Genomic DNA, 23,850 nt, shown 5'->3' on the forward strand with positions numbered 1-23,850 from the left:
CTGTGGTTTCACATTCTCACAGCTTGGACAAGTGTTGTGGATTCCTCTTTTCACTCCCACTCAGGCATGATGTGTCTTTGTCTTTGTTCTTTTTATGGAAATGGGAATGGAGTTTGACTTACACATTGAGGTTGTTTGGATTCACCCCCTGCCTACTCACAGTTCCTGAACCTCTTAAGGTTGACTGGTCCTCGAATGCAGCCAGATACAATTTTCTTGTGTGTCTTCCCAGATTCTCCTGTTGACTGTACCCATTGGCTATGACTCTTGCATCAGAGATTTCCAAAGTATTAACAAATTCTTTGAGTTTATAGTATACATCAGTACATCCTTGTCTTGCAACTTTGTTATGATAAAAGCTGTGATGATGTGAGAAGTCCTAATTTAACTTCATTTTGACCAGGGTTTCTTAGTCTTGTTTGATTATAACATTTAAAAATGTATGATTCTGCCCTTTGCGGAGGTGAAAGTAGAATATCAGCCATCTATTTAGGACGTCACACCTATTAATGAGGACACAGTAGAGGCAGATGGTGACTTAACGCTTGAGTGCCCTCCAGTTGTAGCTGGTTTGATTCTTTTTGACCCAGTGGTTTTATTGACAGAGGTGGACAAACTCACAAAGGATGCTCAGCATGCCTTGCACAGAACGATGGAGAAGTACATGTCCACCTGCAGGCTGATCTTCTGTTACAGTTCCACATCTAAGGTGATCCCTCCGATCCGCAGTAGGTGCGTGGCAATTTGTGTGCCTGCTCCTAGCATTGATGACGTAAGTCATGTTAAGCTTTCCAGAAATATCTTAGCTCAAATTTTGTTTTCTAAAACAAGGGGAAGCATATCAGGCATTTAAGGGCAGCTGCAGACAGATCCAAAGGTCAGCTATTAGTAGGTGTACAGAGTGATGTGATTACTGGTAAATACAAATATAAAACATGTTCTCTTCTATCTATTTTCAACAAATTTTGAGTGTTATGAATTCAGTGCATAAGGACTGATGAAGTATTTAATGTCTTCTACCTAAAGCTGATTTAGTTTGTCATAGGGGAAATGGGAGCATAGGAGACATAGAGAACGTGAGAATCCCTGGTTCCTTTGTGGGAGTCAGTGCACCATTTTCCCTTTCATCTTAACAGCTGTCAATAACATGTACTAGTTTCTCCCAGTAGACAGCGCTCACCATAATAGACAGTGAAGACTGTGTACAGCAGCGGCACGTGGTGTCCTGTGAAAGACTCCACAGCGATGCGGACAGACGTTAGACATTGGCTCATGTGCTTTCCTCCTTGTTGATTTGTCTTCCAGATTTGCAGTGTATTATCCACTGCCTGCAAGAAGGAAGATCTGGCTCTTCCTTCGAAGCTGGCTCACAGGCTGGCAGAGAAGTCCTGCTGGAACCTCAGGAAAGCCTTACTGATGTGTGAAGCTTGCAGAGTGCAGCAGTGAGTGGGGCCGTCACACAGGGAGCATCTGTAGCATGACGATGTGTGGTTAATGTATTTTCTCTTGTGTCATAGATACCCTTTTACTGAAGACCAAGAAATCCCCGAGACAGATGGGAGGTGTATCTGAGGAGACTGCAGATGCTACCGTCAGTCAGCAGACTCCACAGGGGTAACAGCATGAGGGAGGCACACGACATTTACAATAATTCCCGAGCTTTAGTGTGGGAGGTCCTTCTGTCTATATGTTGCTTTTATTGGTTAATGAATTAAGAAATTGGCTTGGCCTGATAGGGCAGAGGAGAAGTAGGTGGGGAAACTAAATGGAATGCTGGGAGAAAGAAGGGCAGAGGAGACGTAGGTGGGGAGAACTAAATGGAATGCTGGGAGAGAGAAGGGCAGAGGAGAACTAGGTGGGGAGAACTAAATGGAATGCTGGGAGAAAGCAGGGCAGATTGGAGAGAAGCCATGTAGCCTCTGGGAGTCAGAGGGAACTTTTCCCGGTGAGTCACAGCCTCGGGGCAATACACAGATTAGTAGAAATGGGTTAAATTAATATGTGAGAGTTAGCTAGGCAGAAGCTAGAGCTAATGGGCCAAGCAGTGATTTGATGAATGCATCTTCTGTGTGATTATTTTGGGGCTAAGTGGCAGGGAACTAACAAGCGGCCTCCTGGCAACAGAGCCTCATTTGAAAGGGGAAAAAATTGCATGTAAGACCTGAAATATAGTGAACCTAAGTAGTTAGTGCGTATAGTTTATGCTTTTCTTCAATATGTTAGCATGTAAAGTTGAACTTTTTTCATCTCTTCACCCCCCACCCCCCAGAAAGTCTCTTAGTTTTATTGCACAGCATAAAGTGCCTATTGTGCTCAGGCTGAAAGAACAATTGTCATTGTTGTAATTGCTTTGTAATTGATGCTGAATATGCTAGAAAGACACTGAGCTTCCAGCTTGAGAGCTACCTTAGCCAAATGTTTCTCTCTTGGAGATACTGTTTGTTGTCCTGCCAAGGGCACTTGTGCTTTGGTGCAGAGATCAAAGAGATTGTACGTTGTGGGTCCAGAACTGCAAGACACTGCTCGTGCCCAAGGACAGGATCTGTGGTGAGAAATACGAAGTACTTAGAAAGCATCGTTGTGCCACATTCCAAAGTTGTTTCCTTTCACGTCTGTGGGTTTCTTACTCAGTAGTGGACAGGACTGAAATGTCTCAGCCACTAGTTGTTTCTTTTAACTAAGACAGGCTCCATAGCTCTGAATAAACATGACAGTTTTGAGGTCCCCTGCTGTTGCAGTGTGGCATTTCCTCAGCCTCACTGAAGCACAGCCTCATCCTTGCCCGTCACAGCTGAGAAGCAAGCCGCCTTGAGCTCTAGGGGGAATAGATCATTTTTAGGGTGCAGAATAGACTTGAGTGCAGCCATGAGAGCCTGAGCGTCCGTGGTTTAGATGAACACAGTGGTGAGAGGAGTGTGTGTTTCTAGGTAGCTATCTGACGAGTTAGGGTTCGGGAGATTCTTCTGTCAGTTACTGCAGGTGGTTAGTGAGACCTTGTGCTGCTGCTGTGCTGAACTCTGTGTGTGACAAAGAGAGGAGTTTGAACCTGTGCTTTTAAGAGAGAACTTCTAAATCCATGTCTTGATTCACCTGCAGTGGAGCATCTGCAGCTGCTTATTCAGAACCCTGGACAGTTGTTTTTTTCTTGGTAATGCATTGTAGAAAGACAAAGACAGTTGTTTTCTGAGTTTAGGGAATATCGTTATTTATTCTTGTTCTGACATGCAGTATGTGCATTTCCGTCCCACCCTCGTGAAAATACCATGAGGGGAGCCTGAGTTAGGGACTCGGGTTTGCACTCGTTATTGGCTTATCCTGGTTGAGGTTATCCGGAAGCTCTGCCTGTCCCTTCTGTGAAGGTCAGCTTTGTGTCCCTGATGTATTGTTTATAGACCAAGTTCAACTTCATGCTAACATTACCTCATCTCTTGTGTGGTTGACTGGAGACAGGCCAGTCTTTTCACAGCCTCTCTGTAGATACTTTAAGCATAAAATTCTAAGCTGCATAAACAGTACTTGATTCATCAGTAGAGTGAGTGTATTTAGTTTCTGGTGTGAACGAGTTCAACTCCCACATTTCAAGTTCTTGATTTCTCTTTTTTTTCTTTTTAATTTTTAATATTCTGCTTATTTGTGGGTATGTGTGCGTGTATGTGTGTCCATGTTCGTGTTTACACACGTGTACTTGCTCATAAGCGCACACAGCCATAAGTGTGTCTCTGTAGAGATCAGAGGATGGCTTCCAGGAATCATTTTGGCCCTTCACCATGGGTTCTTGGCAATCAGACTCAGGTTATTAGATATGTAATACAAGCAGATTACCTCTCAAACCATCTCTTAGGCCCCTGAAGTCTTGATTTCTCTTCAGTACTTTTGTGAGTGATACAATGAGGAGCCCTTATTATAAATAGCTACTGTTAAAATGTATGGAAAAAAACTTTTAAAAACTGAACTGGTCCTTGGCCCTGGTGGATTATCCTAGGAAGCTGAGGCAGAAAGAGTGCTACCAGTTCAAAGCTGGCATGAGCTAATGAGGCCCAGGCGAGTTGGGCTGCAGAATGAGACTGTTTGAGAAGACATTGAAGTGGGTGTACTGGGGCTGTCTCTCACTGGTACAGCACAAGTCAGGCAGCTTCTGTGTACAGCCGGGTGATAAATCAAGTAAGAAACTCCACCTGTACCAGCTGGGTCATTAAAATTGTTCCTTTTTTATCACAAAGTGTCAATTCCTTTTTTTTTTTTAGGCTCGTTGAAGTCCGCTGGAGGCTCTCTGAGTTTCTCACTCACTGTATTCCTCCTGAGATGATAATGAAGGTAAGTGGCCCTGTTTGACATCTTGAACATTCCTAGCTATAACCTGACACCAGTCCTGTGATCACAGCGCTTTTGTAATGCTAAGGTACATCATCATCAGTTTTAGCATTTCAGTAATTCTACAGATGCAGTCTTCCTATGTGCCAGGCACCCTTAGGGGACCACAGAAGACAGGAGGGAAGACCTCAGTTGTGATGCTGTGTTCATGGGAGTGACATGGGAGACAAGTGAAGAATATTTCATAATGCTTTGAGTCTTTAAAGAAAGGAAGGTGAAATAATAATATAAAGAGCCGAGTTATACACAGCCATGGTCGGCTGCTCAGGGAAAGGTTTTTTCTAGCTGATACTTAGCACTAAGGATGGAACTGTATAAGTGGATGGGAAACCGGTGTTCCAGGAAAGATGTGGTGTACATGGAGAAATGAGGCCAAGGATGTAGGTCCAGTCTAGACTTTGTAGGATCACTCTGCTGGCCGCTTAGCTAAATTTACTAATTTCAGATATTAGGGAATTTGCAGTTTGATACTATTGAAATTGCACAGTACTGTGAACAAACTCACATGATACGAAATTCACAAAAGAACAATGTTGTCTTCTATATACAGTGTTAATGCTTTGAATAGACTTGTTCTTTTTACCTAGTAACAAGTGCTGTGTGTGTGTGTGCGCGTGCGTGCTTGTGTGTGTGTGTGTGTTTAGTAGTCTGTAGTCTGTTCACTGTACTGAGTCTCATTCAACAGCATAGGCTAAATGACCCTGTCAGTTTTTTGAAGATGGCCTTTATTAGTACAACTTTAAATTGTTATTAATGTAATGAATACGGCAGTAACTCTCTTCGTTCTTAAGTCCTTGTACCATTGTGCAAATGTATACAGCTGCTCTCAACTTATGAGGGTTTTAAATTCTTCTCTGAGATAATTGTATTCCTGGAAGTATGTCTTAAGTTCAGCCCAAGTTGAGGGCTGCAAGCATCAAGAATGAAGCATTTGCAGACTTAATGGTAAATATGCATATAACCCTTAAGGACCCTTTTGACTGATAGAGGAGTGGGCAGGTAATTCTGTTAGTGAGATCTCTCAAAGCTTTTTAGAAGATAGAGGTGCAGGAAACATAAAGACTTGTTGTTTTTAGGGTGCATCCCTCAATAATTTTCAAGTAAAGTGAATGGATGATGAATGCTGTATTAGTCAATTCTTAATGATTTAGCCAAACTCTCAATGGTGTGTTCTATGGGAAAAAAGGAAGCTTTAAGCAATAGAAGACACAAGTTGCATTTACTAAGGAATGCAGAATTAGAACAAGACTCTGGTGGAACCAGAGATAGCAGAAGTTATGTTTTGGGAACATGAGTTTTCCTTGATAGGCAAATGTCCATGCAGAGATAATACGTGAACTTACGTCACAATATTATGGGCCTTATGAGACCGTGGAAAGGAAGAAAGCTTGGCTCCTTCCAGCCAGATTTGTGTGCCCTGGGATGATATCAGAGAAGATAACATGCTTAGTCTGGGGAACACATTCTGGCCCTGCAAGGTGCTAGAGTGAACAATAGATAACCTCGGCATCTCCAACCATATGAGTGTTTGTGAACTCCGTCAATTTTCTTTTGACTTCTTGAGGTGAGACTTGAGGGTTATGAAGCCAAGCTGTACCATGTGCCACTGTGAATAGGCTTGAGGAGGCTGTCCCCTCGATTTCTGAAGAATGTAAAGGGAAGAAGAAAAACTAGCTGACAGCAAGACTCCCTTTCCTGTAGAGGGATGGTTTAGGGTTATCATCCAGAGATTGAGAATCTCAAGGCTGCATTTTGAGTATCAGGTAGGCAAAGTCTTATCTCTCAGTTCATTTCATGAGCACCTTCCAGATTCCATGGGTGGGTCAAGAGAAAACATTGTGGGTCATAGGTGCGGTCACCTGTCAACTGAATCTCAGGTCATTTGGAAGAGAGTGAAGCCTATTTGTGTGGGAGACTGGTGAGATTAGAGGCAGGCACATGCAGAATGGTTTTGTGCATATTTGGCTGGGGTGGATAAGTATATCTCCTGAGTTGGAGAAGTGTGTTCATGGAAGTGTGATATCTCACAATTAATTATTGAAAAGGCCAAGCTGTGTGGCGTAATAACCAGGCTAGCTTAATATGAAATAGTAAACTTTAATGAGGGAATAGCTTACAACACTAGGGATCCAGTGATGAACAGGAAGTACAAAAAGGGACCGGCGGGGCTCACACCCGCCAGATTTATACCTAACAATTAGCAGAAGGCTAACACACCCCCTTGGGCTGGGTTTCCCCCACACAGGCCTCTTTCTTAGTTGCTGGAATTTGCTGGTAATCCATTATACCTTGTTTTCTAGATCTTGTCACATCTCAGATTGATTTGCAAACCATATTCTCTCTCTCTCTCTCTCTGTATCTCACTTCTCACTTCTGCTTCTTTACCGCAGCACCACTCTGTATGTTCATAAACCTTTTTCATACCAGTTTTGCCAGTTGTTTGGTTTCAACTTGTTGGTCTCTACAAGACCCTATTTAGAAAAAAAGTTGCTAATCACATTCACCTGCTTAGTGCTTCCATATCTGAAATGGCACAGATCACTTGACAGACCTCATCAGCCTAAGTTCTAAGAAACATGCTTCTGTTGAGAAAGTCCAGAGATCTGGAGAAAATGAATTTCAGCCTAACGATGGGCTGGATCCTCTTTACAAGAACTGTCAGAAATAGAAAATTGAGGTTAGGCTATAACCAAACTCTTTGATTTAATAACCCCAAGCCTCTCCAAATGCCTGTCCTTCTCATGATCTCCTAAAGGGTATTGTACCCAAAGCCATTAACAAGCACATATATCATAACACCTGGCTCTAGGCCAAGGAATTTGGCTTTTGTTTGCTGATAGAAGGACCATAGCAGTGATGTACATCATATTCTATCCCATGATTGTGTGCTTCTTCTATCTGTATGCGTGTGCATGTGTTTCCAACTTAGGGTGCCTCTACACAATCCCGACAGACCTCTGACTTGTCACTGCTCTTGCTTCAGTATATTGACTCAAGGTTTGGACCATCATATTGCTTCTAGGACTGTTTTTTCTAAATATCTGAGGGATCTTCTGGCCTCATGTGACTCCAACCAAACACGTCAAGAGTGAATCACATCTTCACTCACAACCTTATAGCCTGAGTGAGCTCTGCTGATTCTCCAGGGGAAATTTTTTATTACTACCTGTATAAGAGCTTCCTTTTCCCTTTTTGACCCCAGAGAGGCTCCTGATATGGCTGCTTGGTTTAAGGTCATTTTGGAATGAGGAAATGAGTCAGAGGTAATGGCTGTACCATGGACAGCAGCAGACCCCTCCCTGGACATTCTATTGTATCCTGGAGACCCCTGATTCTCTGTGATGTCATCAGTGTTGTGGCAACACCAACTGCCTGTGGGGCATCTGTTCATTGCCTACGGGTTTTGGACATAGCCATGTTGGCAAGACTGAGCAGGCTCCTTGGGAGACAGAAGGGAGAGCATAACGAGACTAGAGGGAGGCAGAAGGAAGCTGGCCTTCAACCTCAGTGTCGCACATCAAGACATAAATGGTTCTGGGGAAAATGCAGTGAGTCCTGGGGAGGGAGTGGGGAGTTTCTTGATGGTGGAAGGCTTCAGCTTGGTTTTTCCTAGTGAGTCACAGGATCTTAGAGCTTCGTGGAGGTAATGAATCTATCATGCTTCTCTCTGTTACTAAAGAGTAGACCTGGAGTTCAGGGTTTCTGATGCTTAGATTGGCAGAGAGCCAGTAATGGTCAACCCTGCAGCTGCTGTGCTAGGGCCCTCTGCTTTGACTCTGAGTGGGAAGGAAGGAGAGAGGGATGAATGAGGTTTCAGTTACAACACTGAGCTTCACCCACACTGGATTTCTTTTGGTTGTGGGTCACTAATAACAGGGAGAGTAAAATCCTCTGGCCAAAGCTGGAGGATCTCAAATTTTACCTCACAGGGTAGAAACCATTGGGTATTGCTGCATGTCAGTGACCCCTAAGGTTTCTGAGTTCCTGAATCTCAATAGCCAGTCATCTTTAACTTGACTTTAACTTTAACTTGAGTGCAGGAATGAGCCATCACTCTCCCGGCAAGCGTCTGTTCTTGGTGAGTGAGGGCTCACCTGTGGATGCCCTTAGGTGTCTCCAGCCTGTCCTGTCACTAGGTGATCTCACCTTTGCTAACATCATGATGGATGGAATGTATTCTGCTGAAGTTTGGGGGAAATTTACATCATTACCCATGTGACTCATCTTCGGTCTGATGGGTCACCTGCAATCCCCATCACCCCCACACATTGTAACAGCCCTGTGGATATTTCCTGAGGTACTCATTCACTTCATGAAACTGAACTTCATTCCACATCAACATGAGCTAATTTCTTAGTATCCTTCTCTTCCCATCTGTTTGATTAGGAGGTGAAGATCCGTTCCTTGGGAATGTTTTGAAAATGAGTCTTGACCTCCATAAATGATGAAGTATTAAATTATAATTAATTAGAGTCTAACTATCAGAGAGGTGCTGACGAGCTTCCCCTGTGTCTCAGGGAAGGCACCTGAAAAAGCCAGCTTGGCTTTTGGTGAACTTGGGAAGAGACAGTTATGAGATAAGTGATGGCAGTTGGCAGTGACCCTAACAGTCCGTTCTCTGGACATTCTGCTGTATCCTAAAGAGTCGTTGGCATCTTTTTTTGAAACCAACAGTGTTGTATTCTTGGGGCACTCATTATGTGTTGAAATAGGAGCGGCAGGACTGCGTCCTTCGCACCCGGCCGCCCGCACGGCTAGCTTTACCCAAAATAATTACGTGGAAACTGTATTCTTTTAAACAGTGCCTGACCCTTTAGTTTCAGTTTCTTATTGGCTAGCTCTTATATATCAATCTAACCCATTTCTATTAATCTGTGGAGCCCACGAGCTGGCTTACCAGGAATGATCTTAACCTGCGTCTGCCTGGAGTGGGAGAATCATGGCGACTCCTGATTCAGCTTCTTTCTCCCAGCATTCTGTTCTGTTTTCTCTGCCTACCTAAGGGTTGGCCTATCAAATGGGTCTAGGCAGTTTCTTTATTAATAAGAAATCACTCCCACATCAATTATGTGCATATAGGGTTCACCAGAAGACACAATGGCAAGATTGAGCACACTGGTTGGCAGAGAGATCTGACTTTCGAAGGAGGAGGTTGGGGGTTGAGTTGGACCTTACAGAAATGGGGTTTAGTAGCTGGGATCTTGGAAGAGATGGTTCTATGTTGCTTCTCTGGGTTACTAAAGTGCAGACCCATAGTCAAGGATTGCTGCTAGTTAGTTTGGCAGAGATCCTGGAGTCGTCAAGGTTACAGCTGCTGTTCTGTGAGTTTCTTAATTTTATTTTGAGTGGCAAAGACCAGCAGGAGGCACAGACTAATGGGGTGTGAGAGTAGGTTGTTGCTACAACTCATCATCAGTGATTTCTTTAGGTTCTGTGAGTATCTCATGGGAAATTCCCCATCTATGCACCAGGGTCTCAGACATTCAGTTACTTCTATTCCAGCCACACTAAGAGACTGAGAGTCTCTAAGCACTGGAAACTCCAGGAATTTTCTGTATCATATCAGAAATGAGTTGATATTTCCAAGGCAGCATGGCTGGGTGACATATGCCTTTCAGGGCCAGTGGGGCAGCAGTAGGGGCTGATACACATAGCTAGCCACAGTGAGTGGAGACAGAGGCATGGCTTATGGGCTCCCAGTTTGAGGACAGTTGTCCTGATCATTCACTGTGTTCCATGCATTCACTCTTCCTTGGCCTCTTCTTCGAACTCAACATGATCTCTCCTGGTCTTGTGCCATACTATTGCATAAATTCACTAATATTTATCTACCTGCAGGGAGTGCTGGAAAAACATCAACCCCAAACTCTGTTACTGGGCAGGAGCCGCGGATGAACAAGGTGGCTACACTGACCATGCAGCTTCAGATGATGACCCAAGAAAGGAATGAACTTCGTGGAATTCTCGCTAATTATACCAACAAGGATTTGAACAACAGGTAGCCATTTCGTCTAGTTCCTGCGTAACTGTCTTGACCCTACCGAGTCAACCCCAGCATTCCTCAGGTCACTGGAGGCTGCACCTCCAGAGTGTTCTGCCTAAACTAAATATCCTGAGGGCACTGAGAGGCATAGCTGGAATCTGGGAAGGAGTGATATCAGGACACAGGCTGTGTGATTCCTCCAAATAAAAAGCAGAGCCTGTGGCCTGGATCAGTCTGGGGATGGGGCAATAGTTTGTGAGCTCTCAGCATACATTTCATGAGGCCTTGGCAGGTGTTGGCTTGTGGACGATGCTAGGTGCTGTGAGTTTATGGTGAGTCTTTGTGCTTAACCAGCAGGTGCTTGTGTACTGGCTGCTCCTGGGAGCAGCTGGAGGGCCCTAGTCGTCTTGGTGCATCTCAGTGTAAGACATGAGGTCTGATCTTCTTCAATGCTCCTCTCTAGTCTGGTTTCTTATATTCTGAGACAATTCTGCCTGCCTACATTTATTTGGCACCCTCTTTGTATGTGTGTGTGTGTGTATGTGTGTCCTAGCAGTTGTGGGTCTGTGGCATGTGGTTCTTTCTGTGCCACAGTTTCCAGGTGATCCCACTAAGTTCCCTTAGGGTCAGGGAACTCCACTATGACCAGTGATGGTGCTCCTGGCCCATGTGCTCACTTTGGCAGCCCATTGGAATCCACTGGAGACTTATATATCTATCCTTAAGTCAGGTCTGCTCGCTGGAAACACTGATTTTGTGCTTTAGACATCCATGTAGCAGTAGGAACCTGGGATCAAAAATCCCTGTTCTGAAGATGGGAACAACATTATCATAGATTTCTGGTGGGATCAGACTTGTGACACAGGCTCCCCAGGACTTAACTATTCTATTCCTCCAGGCCCATTAATGGAACTCACGCAGCTCTGGATCACTCCCTTTGCACCCCTGATTGCTGGTCTGGGGCCACGTCAGGAAGTTTAAACAGCACCAGGTTGTCCTCGTTCATAGCTATCAGAATGTGACATTGACTGTGCTGGGGTGTTTAGGGCACAGCCTGAAATCATAGGATCATTAAAGCCAGAATTCACGGGGTTCTTTGCTCTGGGGCTATGCCCTAATACAGGCTAAATTTTGAGCTGGAGATGGTGAATATGGAGCATAAGAAAGTGATGTTGGATCTACAGAAATTTCCCATGGAGATGAGAGAGGCCTTGAACAAGTGCAAGGAGCTGACTGAGGAAACCGTCTCTTACAGGTGAGTGACTGACTTCACTGGGACTCTATTCCTTGGCAGTGACTGCTTTTGCCATGTTTTTGTCTTTGAACCAAAGTGAGGACTTTCCTTTTGGCCTGTCTCCCTATAAAAAGCAGTCTGTCTTATGCTCTTGACTTGGACCTGCTGGACTAGTTTTGCTAAGACTGAAGTATCTGTGAGCCCATCACAACATTGTCCTGCCAGCCTCAGGAGCCTCTAGATAGAAAATCTATTTGTACCATGATAAAGGTGTCAGGCATTTGTGGGTCTTGGGGGCTCTGGTAGGGGTTTACAGAGGTGATCCCATTCTACCCATAGATAGAATATATTTCAATTGGGTCTGTTGTCCTCCCTCACAGAATGTTTGTCTTCTACCTCTCAACCTGCTGATGCTTTCCCAGTACCATGGACAGTTAAGTACATGTGGTAGGAGGCAAACCCTGCTCTCAGAAGTACATGCATTTCTTTCATTGTAACAGTTTTCAAAAGCAGTCTGAGTCTTTCTGTAATTTGGCCATTCTCTGACATTTGACAGCCACTAGGGTATCCTGGCATGGTGACTGTGGGCTCTGGTCTAGGGCTCTCTGGGGACATGGGAGTTTGCATGGGTGATGTGGGAGATGGAGGCTAGGTAGGTCTCATGGTGTTTTTGTGATGGTTCAGCATCCTCCACAACCAGCTCCTGAGTGAGCGAACTCAGTTGAAGAAAAAAGTGAGCATGTTGAGAGAGGAGAACCGAAAGCTATGGAGGGAGCAGATTTCACTGCAAGTGGTCTGTGAGAAGGTGAAGAATCTCTATGAAAAGACCGATGAGAAGTTCTGTGAGCTATGTGACGAGGGGGATAAGGTAGGCTGCAGCAATGTGGGCAGGCTGTCCACCATCAGTAGTAATACACACACACACACACACACACACACACACACACACGTGATCATCCACCCACTTTTCCAGTAGCTTACTAACATCCTGTCCAAGTGTTGATTTCTGTGATTATTCCAAGACTTTCTAAGGATTTAGCATCTTGTGAGATCAATGGCTGGAAACAGCTTTGAAGGAGGAAATCCCCGTGTAAATGTCAAAGGGGAGGTTCTTGTCTACATGTTTCATCTTCTCTCATGTGTCATCAGTTCAACCTCCTTCCCTCCTCCCAGTCATTCACCCCCTGTTCCCGGACCCCGGGTCCACTCCTCCTTAATTTCCCTTCAGAAAATAGCAGTTCTCCCATGGTTATTTGATCTAATTATTAAAATAACATTAAACCTGGGCTTTGCTCATGTTTGTTACACATTCTAACAATGATATATATCACCAAATCCTTTTAAAGTCTTGAGATATGATCACACTACATTCCAAAGATTAGCTTTGAACTCACAGTAGAGTTCAGTCCAGACTTTAATGTTCAGTCCTTCTGTCTCAGTCTCTGAGTAGCTAGGATTAAGGGTTTGCATCACAAGCTCAAACTTAGTCTAAATACTTAAATTAAAATTGATGCTTAAACCAAATGTCCAAGGTCAGTAGATTATACGTTTGTGCTTTTTTTTTTTGTTTTTTTTTCGAGACAGGGTTTCTCTGTGGTTTTGGAGCCTGTCCTCGAACTAGCTCTTGTAGATTAGGCTGGTCTCGAACTCACAGAGATCCGCGTGCATCTGCCTCCCGAGTGCTGGGATTAATGGCGTGCACCACCACTGCCCGGCTTACATTTGTGTTTTTAAGACATAGGTGCTAAATTATAGTCATCTCAAAAGCATTGGTGAAAATATAATTTAAGATGCTTTATCATTAGTAGAAAGGTAGCTTTAAAATGAATAACATAAAGGTAGCTTTCATTCATTTAACCATTCAAGAGTCTATGTTGGGAGTCCCATAAATGCCAGGAAGTAAGCTATACCTGCAGCAAACAGATAAGATGTCTGTCCTGAAGGAACTGATGAAGTTATTACCTTTAATTCATCTCTTACATCATAGCTGGTGTCTGCTCGGTGCAACCCTCCAGCTCTCATTGCGTTTGAGACCTCCAGGAGCAGAGGATTTTCCTGCAGGAGGCAGAATCTAAGCCTTACTAAGGATCTGTCCATAAATTTTACTCTTCACAGAAAAGGCAATTTTACCTCCTTCCCACTAGCCATGGCCTATGAATCCCAGCTATAAGTGAAAAATATTATATGCCATCGAATCATAGGGATTCCTGCTCCTTGTTAATATTTTAGAGAAAGAAAATGTTAAGCTCTCCTTTTGGGTAGAGATTACACAGTTAATAACTCTGTTTTAAAGTGTTGTAACTCTTCAACGATTCACTTTTTTTTTATTGAGTGAACATTTCCTTTTATTGACAATAAATTATTCTCACATGCCATAGTTTTCTCTACCGCCACTTCTCTCAGCTCCTATAAACCTCTCTTTTTCCAGATCTGCTACCCTTTGTTTTCTTTCCAGAAAAGAACAGGCAAGCATGACAAAACAAGAAAAAGGCCTTCATACAGAGGCTGGACAAAGCTTTCCAATAGGAGGAAAGGCATCCCAAGAGCAGACAAAAGAGTCAGAGACACACCACACCCACTATTAAGAGTCCCACCAAAACACCAACATCTATGCAGAGAACATGGTGCAGACCCATGCAGGCCCATACAGAACTCTGTGAGCCTATGTGAGCCCTGTTTACTTTATTCAGTGGGCCATGTTCTCCTAGTGCCCTCCAGCCCATCATTCCCGCTTACTCCTAAAATCCATACCCCTCTCCCCATTTCTTCTTAAAGTTTTCCTGAGCTCCAATGGGTAGGACTGATAGAAAGTTCGAATTTAGATACTCACTTTCACACAACTACTGCTAGAGAAAAGCTCTCTGATGAAGACCAGCAAGGCACCAATCTATGAGTATAGCAGAACATTGATAGGAATATTAGTAATCAGTTCATTGATTTTTTTTTTTAGTTATGTTTGCTTCTGTGCTATGTCTCTGGGCTATTTGGTCTGCAGATTTTAGCCATCCAGTGATTATAGGGAATGGACTGCCTCACCTTGCATGAGCCTCAAGTTAAGCCAGACATTGTATGGCCACTCTGTCGAGTTCTGCACCAACAGTGCCCCAGCATAACTTGCAGGGAGGACAGACTGTAAGTCAAGGTTTTTGTGGCTGAGTTGATGTCATGTTTCTCTTTCTGTAACCTGCAGAGTATCATCCCATGCCAAAGAGACTAGAGCATATGGGTGAAGGCTCCATGCAGGCAACAGCTTGCTCTCTCTAGGTTCAATGATGTGTAGATGTTGTCCACAACAATGGGAGCTCACTGTTAGTTTTCAGAGAGCAGCAGTCTGTCCTCGCATGAGCCGGAGCTGTATAGGGATCTCCACAGAATCCCCTCCAGCCAAATATTCAACTGAATGCAATCCAGTCTCAGCACTGGAAGCCTTTCTTGGCTACAGAAGATGGTCAGTTCAGACTCTGTATGTGCCACTACTAGGATTCCTCACTAGGATCCCCCATATAGATTCCAGGAAGTTTTTTTTTTTATTTCTTTTTTTTTTTATTGAGGAAATGAGAAAAAAAAAATTTCCACCTCCTTCCAGCCTCCCATTTCCCTCCCCGTCCTCCCACCCTTCTGCCCTCCTCCCACCCTTCTCCCCCTCCCCCCACTCCTTTCCCTCTCCCTCTCCAGTCCAAAGAGCAGTCAGGGTTCCCTCCCCTGTGGTAAGTCCTAGGTCCTCCCCCTCCGTCCATATCTAGGAAGGTGAACATCCAAACTGGCTAGGCTCCCACAAACCCAGCACATTACGTAGGATCTAAACCCCTTGCCATTGTCCTTGGCGTCTCATCAGCTCTCATTGTTCGCCATGTTCAGAGAGTCCAGTTTTATCCCATGCTTTTTCAGTCACAGTCTAGCTGGCCTTGGTGAGCTCCCAATAGATCAGCTCCACTGTCTCCGTGGGTGGGTGCACCCCTCATGGTCCCGACTTCTTTGCTCTTGTACTCCCTCCTTCTGCTCCTCATTGGGACCTTGGGAGCTCAGTCCAGTACTCCAGTGTGGGTCTCTGTCTCTATCTCCATCCATCACCAGATGAAGGTTCTATGATGATATGCAAGATATTCGTCAGTATTGCTATGGGATAGGGTCATTTCAGGTTCTCTATCCCCAGCTGCCCAAGGAATTAACTGGGGACCTCGGCTTGGGCACCTGGGAGCCACTCTAGGTTCAAATCTCTTGCCAACCCTAAGGTGGCTCCCTTAACTAAGAGTTGTGCTTCCGTGCTCCCCTATCCAACCTTCCTTTATCCCAATCCTCCTTTTTCTCCAAGTTTCCCCTTCCTCCTCTTCTCCCTTTTCTCTCCCCATCTCCCCTTACCCCCATCCCACCCCACCCCCAAGATCTCAATTTTCTCCCCAGCAACTTTGTCTACTTCCCATAGCCAAGAGGATAACTATATGTTTTTCCTTTGGTTCACCTTCTTACTTAGCTTCTTTAGGATCACCAATTGTAGTCTCCGTGTCCCGTATTTATGGCTACAAACCAATTATGAGTGAGTACATCCCATATTCATCTTTTTGGGTCTGGGTTACCTCACTCAGGATAGTGTTTTCTATTTCCATCCATTTGCATGCAAACTACAGAAACAAGCATAACCAGCAGAATACAAGAGATAGAAGAAAGACTCTCAGATTCTGAAGATACCATAGAGAAAATAAACACAATGATCAAAGAAAACAGCAATTCCAGGAAGTTTTATCTGTACTAGCTTTCCATAGCAGCCTCTGGGAGCCCCCCAACTCCAACACTCTCTCTCCACACTCTCTGCCTCCATCCCTCCCCCCTACAGGATCCCTTTCAATTCCCTCCCCACCCAACCAAAGTTTACTTGCAAAATCTAATCTATTTTTTTTCTCAGGGAAATTCTTCTGTTTCCTCTAGTGACCTTCTCTTTACCTAACTTTTCTGGGGTGCAGAAGTGGCTTGATTATGAATTATTTAACAACTGATGCCCACTTATAAGTAAATATATATATAATATGTGTTTTTCAGGATCTCAGATATCTCTGTCAGCATGATTTTTTCTAGCTCCACCCATTTGCTTATAATAGCAATTGGATATCACTTTTCAAACAGCCAAGTAATATTCTCTTCTGTAAATGTACTGCCCGTTCTTTATCCATTCTTCCATTGAGGGACATTAAGGTTGTTTCCAGTTCCTGGTTATTATGAATAAAGCCAGAGTGAAGATATTTGAGCAAGTGTTCTTGTGATAGGACAGAGCATCCTTTAGATATATGTCCAAGAACGGTGTACCTAGATTTTGAGGTAAATCAGTTCCCAATTTTCTGAGGAATCGCCATGTTGATGCCGTAGAGGCTGGACAACTCTGGACTCCCACTAGAAATGGAGGAGTGTTTCCTTTGCTACAAATCCACACCACCATAAGCTGTCGTTCCTGCCATTGACCTTAGCCATTCTGACAGGTGTAAGGTAGAATCTCAAAGGAGTTTTTGGTTCAAATTCCCCTGAAGGGTAAGAATGTTGATCATTTCTTTAAATGTCTCTCAGCTATTTGTGATTCTTCTTTTTATTCTGTTTCTATCTGTACCACGTTTCATAATTGAACGATTTGGATGGTTGATGTCTAGTCTATTGAATGCTTTGTATATTTTGGATATTAGCCCTCTGTCTGATGCGAGTTGATGCAAATCATTTCCCATTCTTTAAACCTCTATTTTCTCCTACTCATGGTGTTCCTGAGGGTCTTTATTAATTGTTGATCTTAGTGCCAGTGTCTCTTCAGAAATCATCTCCTTTGCTGGCATGTTCCAGCTATTCCTTATATTCTCTCCTGTCTGTTTTTGTGTTGAGGTCTTTCTTCATGAAAGGGTCAAAGATTTTTGTGGTATCTAGTAAGATGATCATCGTATGTTTTTTTCTTCATTTTATATGGTAGATTACATTGACTAATTTTCATATGCTGAACTATCCCTACATCTCTAGGTTAAAGACTGCTTGATCATAATAGATGATCTTTTTGAAATATTCTTGGATTTATTTGCAAGTATTTTATTGAGTACTTTTTCATCTATGTCCATTAGGGAAATTGGTCTGTAAATATCTTTGTTGAATCTTTCTGTGGTTTGGGTATCAAGGTAACTGCGACCTCATAAAATGATTTGGGCACTGTTTCTTCTGTTTTTATTTTGCAAACTAATTTGAGGAGTACTGCCATTAACTATTCCTTTAAAGTATGGTAGAATTCTGTGCGATAGCCATTTGACCCTGGCGTTTTTTTGTGGGGTGGAGGGAGGCTTTTAACAATGGCTTCTATTTCACTGGGGAATGTAGGTATATTTACTTATCTGATTTTAATTTAACTTTGATAAATGATTCCTATTAAGAAAATTATTCATTTCTTATAGATAATCCAGTTTGATGAAGTACATGATTTAAAGTATGTACTTGTGATTCTCTGGATTTCCTCGGTATCCGTTGTTATGTCCCCATACGGTTTCTGATTTTATTAATTGGGATATTCTTTGCCTGTCTTTATTTAGCTTGGATGAGGGTTTATCTATCTTGTTGATTTTCTCAAAGAACCAATTCTTTCTTTCACTTATTTTTGTACAATTATCTTTATTTCTATTTTATTGGTTTAGCTGTCAGTTTGATTATTTCTTCTGGTCTAATCCTCTTGGACATATTTCCTTTTGTTCAATAGCTTTGAGGTGTTACTATTAAGTATGATATCTTCCCATTTTTAATGTAGGCACTTGGTGCTCTTAGCACTACTTTCATTGTGTCCCATAAGTTAGCGTAGGTTATGTATTCGTTTTCATTGAATTCTAGAAAGTCTTTAATTTCTTTCTTTCTTTATTTTTTGGTCCACTTTTCATTCAATATAGAGATCTTCAATTTCCATGAACTTATATATGATTTCCTTTCTTTAGTTGTTGATATACAGTTGTATTCTCTAATTGTCTGATAAATATCTGTTAAGTTTATTTTGTTTAAAACTTCAGTTAATCCAGAGTTTATTAATTTTTGTCTGCATGACCTGCACACTGATGACATGCCCATTATTGAGGCTGAGGTTATTATTGGTAATAATTTCCATATTAGCATGTGGAAATCAATATGTGTTTTAAGCTATAGTAATGTTTATCTTAAAAATTTACTTAGGGCATAGATGTTAAGAATTGAAATGATGGCCAGGTGGTGGTGGTGCAGACTTTTAAACCCAGCTCTTGAAAAACAGAGGGAAGCAGATCTCCTTGTGCTCAAGGCCAGCCTAGTCTACAAGAGCTAGTTCCAGGACAAGCTCCAAAGCTATGGAAAAACCCTGTCTCGAAAAATTTAAAAAAAAAAAATTAAAATGTTATCTTTGTGGTGTGTCCTTCCCCATGTCTTTTGATTAATTTTTGTTTGAGGTCGATTTTATTAGGTATTAAAATAGCTACACAAGCTTGTCTTTTAGGTACATTTGCTTGGAAGATTTTTGTTCCAATTCTTTACCCAGAGGTAATGTCTATAATTGATGTTGAAGTTTGTTTCTTGTATGCAGCAGAAAAATGGATCCTGTTTCTGCATCCATTCTGTCATCTGTGTATTTTTATTAAGGAAATGAGACCATTGATACAGAGAAATATCAAATGATTAATTCTTGTTATTTTGCCGAATGTGTATGTTCTTGTACATGTATATCCAGAAGTGTGCGTTGAGGAGTGTGTGTGTGCGTGTGTGTGTGCATTTGAGTGTTCAACTCTCCACTAAGAACATAATCTTCTAATGAACAGAAACAGGATATATTGGTGGAAAGACAACAATCCCTGCTGAAGCTGAGGGACCTGGTCACCAAATATACAGAAATGGCAGAAAAGCTGCAGAATCCCTTCGCTGTCTCCCAGATGAGGTAGGATCCCAGGCCATGAAGAGGGAGTTATATCATGTAGTTCCCCAGTACCTGAATCTCTGTCCTATTTGGGTTCCTGGACATTTGCATGACTTTTCAGTCAAAGCCAGGGAAAGAACATCTGAGAGTATTGGGCTGGCTCAGTCAACAGAAATGTCTGCACAGGAAGCAATATGTGTTATCCTTAATCTTTCTCAATTGTGTGCACTTCTTCAATTCTGAGTGCTCTCGTGTGTTCTGAGTGCATTGATCCTTCCTATGGTCGTCCCAGACCTAATAGAGGCAGTGTTAATTGTGGAAGATGGTGTCTCCTCCTGCCACTTTATTTTCTCCAGGAGTATCACCTTCAGAGATAAAATCCTACACTTGGGCAGATTAGCATACAGCACCTTCTTATTGATTATGGGTTCTCTGCGGTTTGCATCTGTTTCCTGTAAGAAGGTTTCTCTGGAATTAAAATCACATTTAGAGTTTGACATGTTGAATCCAAGGAAGTTTCTGTGCTGAAGGAATAAGCCAGCCTTCACTGCAGTGTTGTATTTGCTCCTCTTCAGGGCCTCATACAGTTAACTTCCCAGGTTGCTCACAGTTTCCTGGCATCTGTTCAAGGCCTGTGACCCAGACATTGCTATACTGCTGTTTTTTTCAAAAGAATGTATCTAAACTATTGGAGTAATGGGCTGTTTTTCTAGTTCACCACAGTGTGTATTTCTCAGCTCACTTTCTAGTAGTTTTAAAGGTGGAGAAAAAAAGAAACTCAGGTGCTGTCTTATCCTTGAAGAAGCAAGGAGTGAATGAGCCCAGCTCAATTATAATGCTGGATTTCCCAGTTGAGTAGAGCTGGTGAGAGCTCAAAAGCTGATAGGGCAGGTCCTTAACAGACTTGTGTCCCAGCTGTTTTCCTCCCCTAATATGAAAACCTCCAGCATGATCTGGCCACAGTCCAGGATGAGAGCCTCCTGCAGACAGACCTGCAGCAGCAGGAGCCGTGTGTGTGCCAGGCCAATGAGCCACCATTGACTCCTGTCCCGTGCAACCTTGGCATTCATGGGGTGGGTTTTCTTCCTTGATGCTTCTTTCCCATGTGTGGACAGTCCCTGATTTTGTCTAGGCTGTGGTCCAATGAGGCTTCCTATGCATCTGATTGCCTTTCCTTCTCTGACAGCTCCGCTTTGGAGAACTGAGGAGGCTGAAGGAAGCTTCACACATTCTCCACTCGAGCAGCAACACCTACGGAGAAGCAGACCCCTCCTTGTAGCTGTGAACAAAGGACTAAGAAAAATCTCCACCTACTGCAGGGGATCCATCACCAATCTGATTCATGTTCTGTTGGCCCACTATTCCTGGAGAAAGGAAATCAAGAGAAAGAAGCCTGACATTCAGAGGACCCACCAAGAATGACTCCAAATCCCGACATTGGTCAGCAGGTGGACCCTGAGTGGCGCACAGCAGCATGGGGAGGATGTGCTGCTGAGCAAGGCTTCCTCTGTCAGTTTCCTCTCCATGTCTTTAGTAAGCCGGCTGAGCCCTCCATATGTGGTGAGGACTCTCACGAGAAAGACTGTACTGATGCCGTGCTGTAGTCTGTACACACCACAGGGAAAAGAACAGGATTCCCTCTCCTGTGAGTGCTGAGGGAGACTCCATGTCACAGGAAAGTGTTGGTGAAGACAACGCAGTACAGAGACTACAGCATCCCTCACCTGTGTTAGTCATTGATCATCCATAAAGAAAATGTCAAGGGATTCTCTAGTTTCACATCCTATACTGGCATGTCAGTCCTGAGAAAGGGTCTATAGAGGAAGTTTGGTCACCTTTGGTGTCTTTAGGGAGCCAGATGCTCTCAATTGATTTTTTTGGATCTCGAGCTAGAGACTATTTTTAGCTTAATTGGAGCCAGGGTTCTGGTTTGGGTTTGGTTTTCATTTGTTTGGATATTTTTTTCTTTGCTTTGGTTTAAATTTTGTTGTTGGTCTTTAAATAATTTATTTTTGTTGTTTTAATAGTTGGCTAAGGCTCTACCCTGTATATACTGACTACCCTGTCTAAAGTTCCTATTGAATATAATGAGTATTTTTATGAATAAAATCAATTTTCGACTCCTCAGTTTACAGCCTTTCTTGAGTCAGATGTGGGGTTGCTCTCTTGTGACTACAGAACTCATGGGCAGAGATGGATTTCTGCACATTCCAGGAGTCTTGGTTACACAGCCGGTTCGCATCCAGGCAGGTCTACACAGGAGGGTAGTAGCTTGGATGTGGATGGCCTGACCTATTCCTGTCTTTACTACCAAGACTTTCTGTTACAGTCAGATTTAAGAGAATGTCATGAAGAAGGGATCTGGAAAGAAAGGAACTCCTCGTTCTGCACTACATTAGTTCTATCCTGGTGTCCAATCACAATTGCACATTGTGATCCCGGGATAGCAATCCACTGAAAGTTGCCTTTGAAATGCATGAGCAAAGGGTGCCCACAGCAGAGGGGAACTGCTGAGCTGCAAGTTGGTATTCTGGAGATGCCTTCCAACCTCTCATCCCAAACCATGTATGTCACATGGGAAAGCTGTAGAGTAAGGGCCTGCTCCAACACTGTCATCTACTTACAGTAGGAATATTGGGAACAGAGTCAGAAGGATTCATTCAAAGCTCTGCAATGGTCCCGCCCATTGGTTTATGTCACAAAACAGTTGATAAAATTCCATAAGGCTGTTTCATATAGGTTACTCAAAACATCATTTCATCTGCTAAATTTAAGAAGTGTGAGTTTAGGGTTTAGAGAGATTGTTCGGTAGTTAAGGACACTTGGGTTTGGTTCCCAGCTTCATAAGGGGACTCACTTTCTTTTGAATCTAAAATTCTAGGGGACCCAATACCTTCTGACCTCAGCACCAAGCATGCATGTAGAGCATATCCATGCAACGAAAACATTCACAAACAGGCATACATGTAAAAATAAATGTGAATGTTATGAACTAACTTAATGCTACAATGCAGATGAGAAACCTCATCTACTTTTACTATTAAATAATATCTCCAGCTTTTTCTCAGGCTATTTCAGAATTTAGTATACTACATTTGCATCAAAACCAAGGTTGCTTATTTCATTTTTTCTAATAAGACCCTAGAGTAAAAGCTTGATCATAAATATACAACAGTATAAAAAGTATTAAAAAGTACAAGAAAAGGGAGGGGAATGGAGAAAAATGTTTAGCTCAATACAATAAAAAAGAAAAAAGGTACAGGTATCGTAAATGCTTCCTCTTTTTTTAACGTTAATTTGTAGACTTGTTTCAATGCTGATTTTCAGTGCGAATTACGATAAAGAGCAGGACAGATCTGAGTCATCAGAACTTCGGTGATGCTGTACATATCAAAATATTTAGCTATCCCTAGGGGAAGATCATGCTACTGAATTATGACAAATTGTCATGAGAAGTAATAGTGTACCCAGACATTTTAAAATGCGTAACCACTGCCTCTCCACAGAAAGACTAGACATGTGCTTTATCATACAACAGTCCCAACTCTGTCCCCGGAAATCCTCCTAATTTCATTTATTTGGTGGTGTTAAACAATTAAAAAGACTCTTTACAGCACTGTCCAGCTCTCGTATGAAATACTCAGCATCCTAAATATTCTGTACACTTTTTTCTTGCAGTAAACTAAGCACTGGCTTAGAGTTTGGTGGGTGGGCGGATGGGTATCCAATTTAAAACCACATTAGAAACTGTCTTTTGGCAGGATGGTAGGTATCCAAGTTAAAAATAGAAAGGTCAGTGTGTTATTTTGTAGTCTTTTCAAAGTTTAAATTGTTCTTTGTCCCCTTCTACATGATGCTCAGTCACCACTCCTGAGTGGAGATGGGAGAGGCTTCTCATGAGTGCTTTCTCCTGCTGCAGCAAGACTTGAAGACATATGTATCGTTGAGGACTTCCCCAATTTGGCCCTTACACAGAATCCCACAACACATTTTCTGTCTTTTCCAGTAGGTAATATACAAAATGTAAAACCTTGAGTATTATTAGAGCTAGAAGTCATCTCTGTATCTGAAATGTCATCTCACTGGTTACTGTAGCAGGGAAACTGAATTGCAGAGCACTTGAACTGGGTTGAGATTTTGATGGGGATTGCATTGAATCTCTAGATGGCGTTTGGTAGGATTGCCATTTTTATTATGCTGATCGTAACTATCCAAGAGTATGGGAATTCTTCTCATTTTCTGCTATCTTCTTCAATTTCTTCAAAGACTTTCTCAAATATGTCTTTCACTTCTTTGTTTAGGGATACCCCCAAGATATTTTATGTTATTTGTGGCTGTTATGAAGGGTGATGTTTCTCTGGTTTCTTTCTCAGCTTCTTTATC

The 23,850-nt window shown here is 42.7% G+C and overlaps 1 protein-coding gene across 1 annotated transcript; it reads left to right on the top strand.

The window, feature by feature from the left end:
- The first annotated feature begins 1,304 nt into the window (after positions 1 to 1,304).
- On the top strand, positions 1,305 to 21,593 carry LOC142850974 (disks large homolog 5-like). Its single transcript, XM_075974860.1, has 8 exons — positions 1,305 to 1,442; positions 1,518 to 1,614; positions 4,245 to 4,314; positions 10,210 to 10,369; positions 11,478 to 11,609; positions 12,273 to 12,456; positions 19,373 to 19,488; positions 20,654 to 21,593. Exons 4-8 carry the CDS (start codon positions 10,263 to 10,265, stop codon positions 20,670 to 20,672), a joined length of 558 nt encoding a protein of 185 aa, XP_075830975.1. The 5' UTR covers positions 1,305 to 1,442; positions 1,518 to 1,614; positions 4,245 to 4,314; positions 10,210 to 10,262; the 3' UTR covers positions 20,673 to 21,593.
- The last annotated feature ends 2,257 nt before the right edge of the window (positions 21,594 to 23,850 follow it).

Source organism: Microtus pennsylvanicus, chromosome 5 (genome assembly GCF_037038515.1).
Source record: "Microtus pennsylvanicus isolate mMicPen1 chromosome 5, mMicPen1.hap1, whole genome shotgun sequence".
Taxonomy (NCBI): domain Eukaryota; kingdom Metazoa; phylum Chordata; class Mammalia; order Rodentia; family Cricetidae; genus Microtus; species Microtus pennsylvanicus.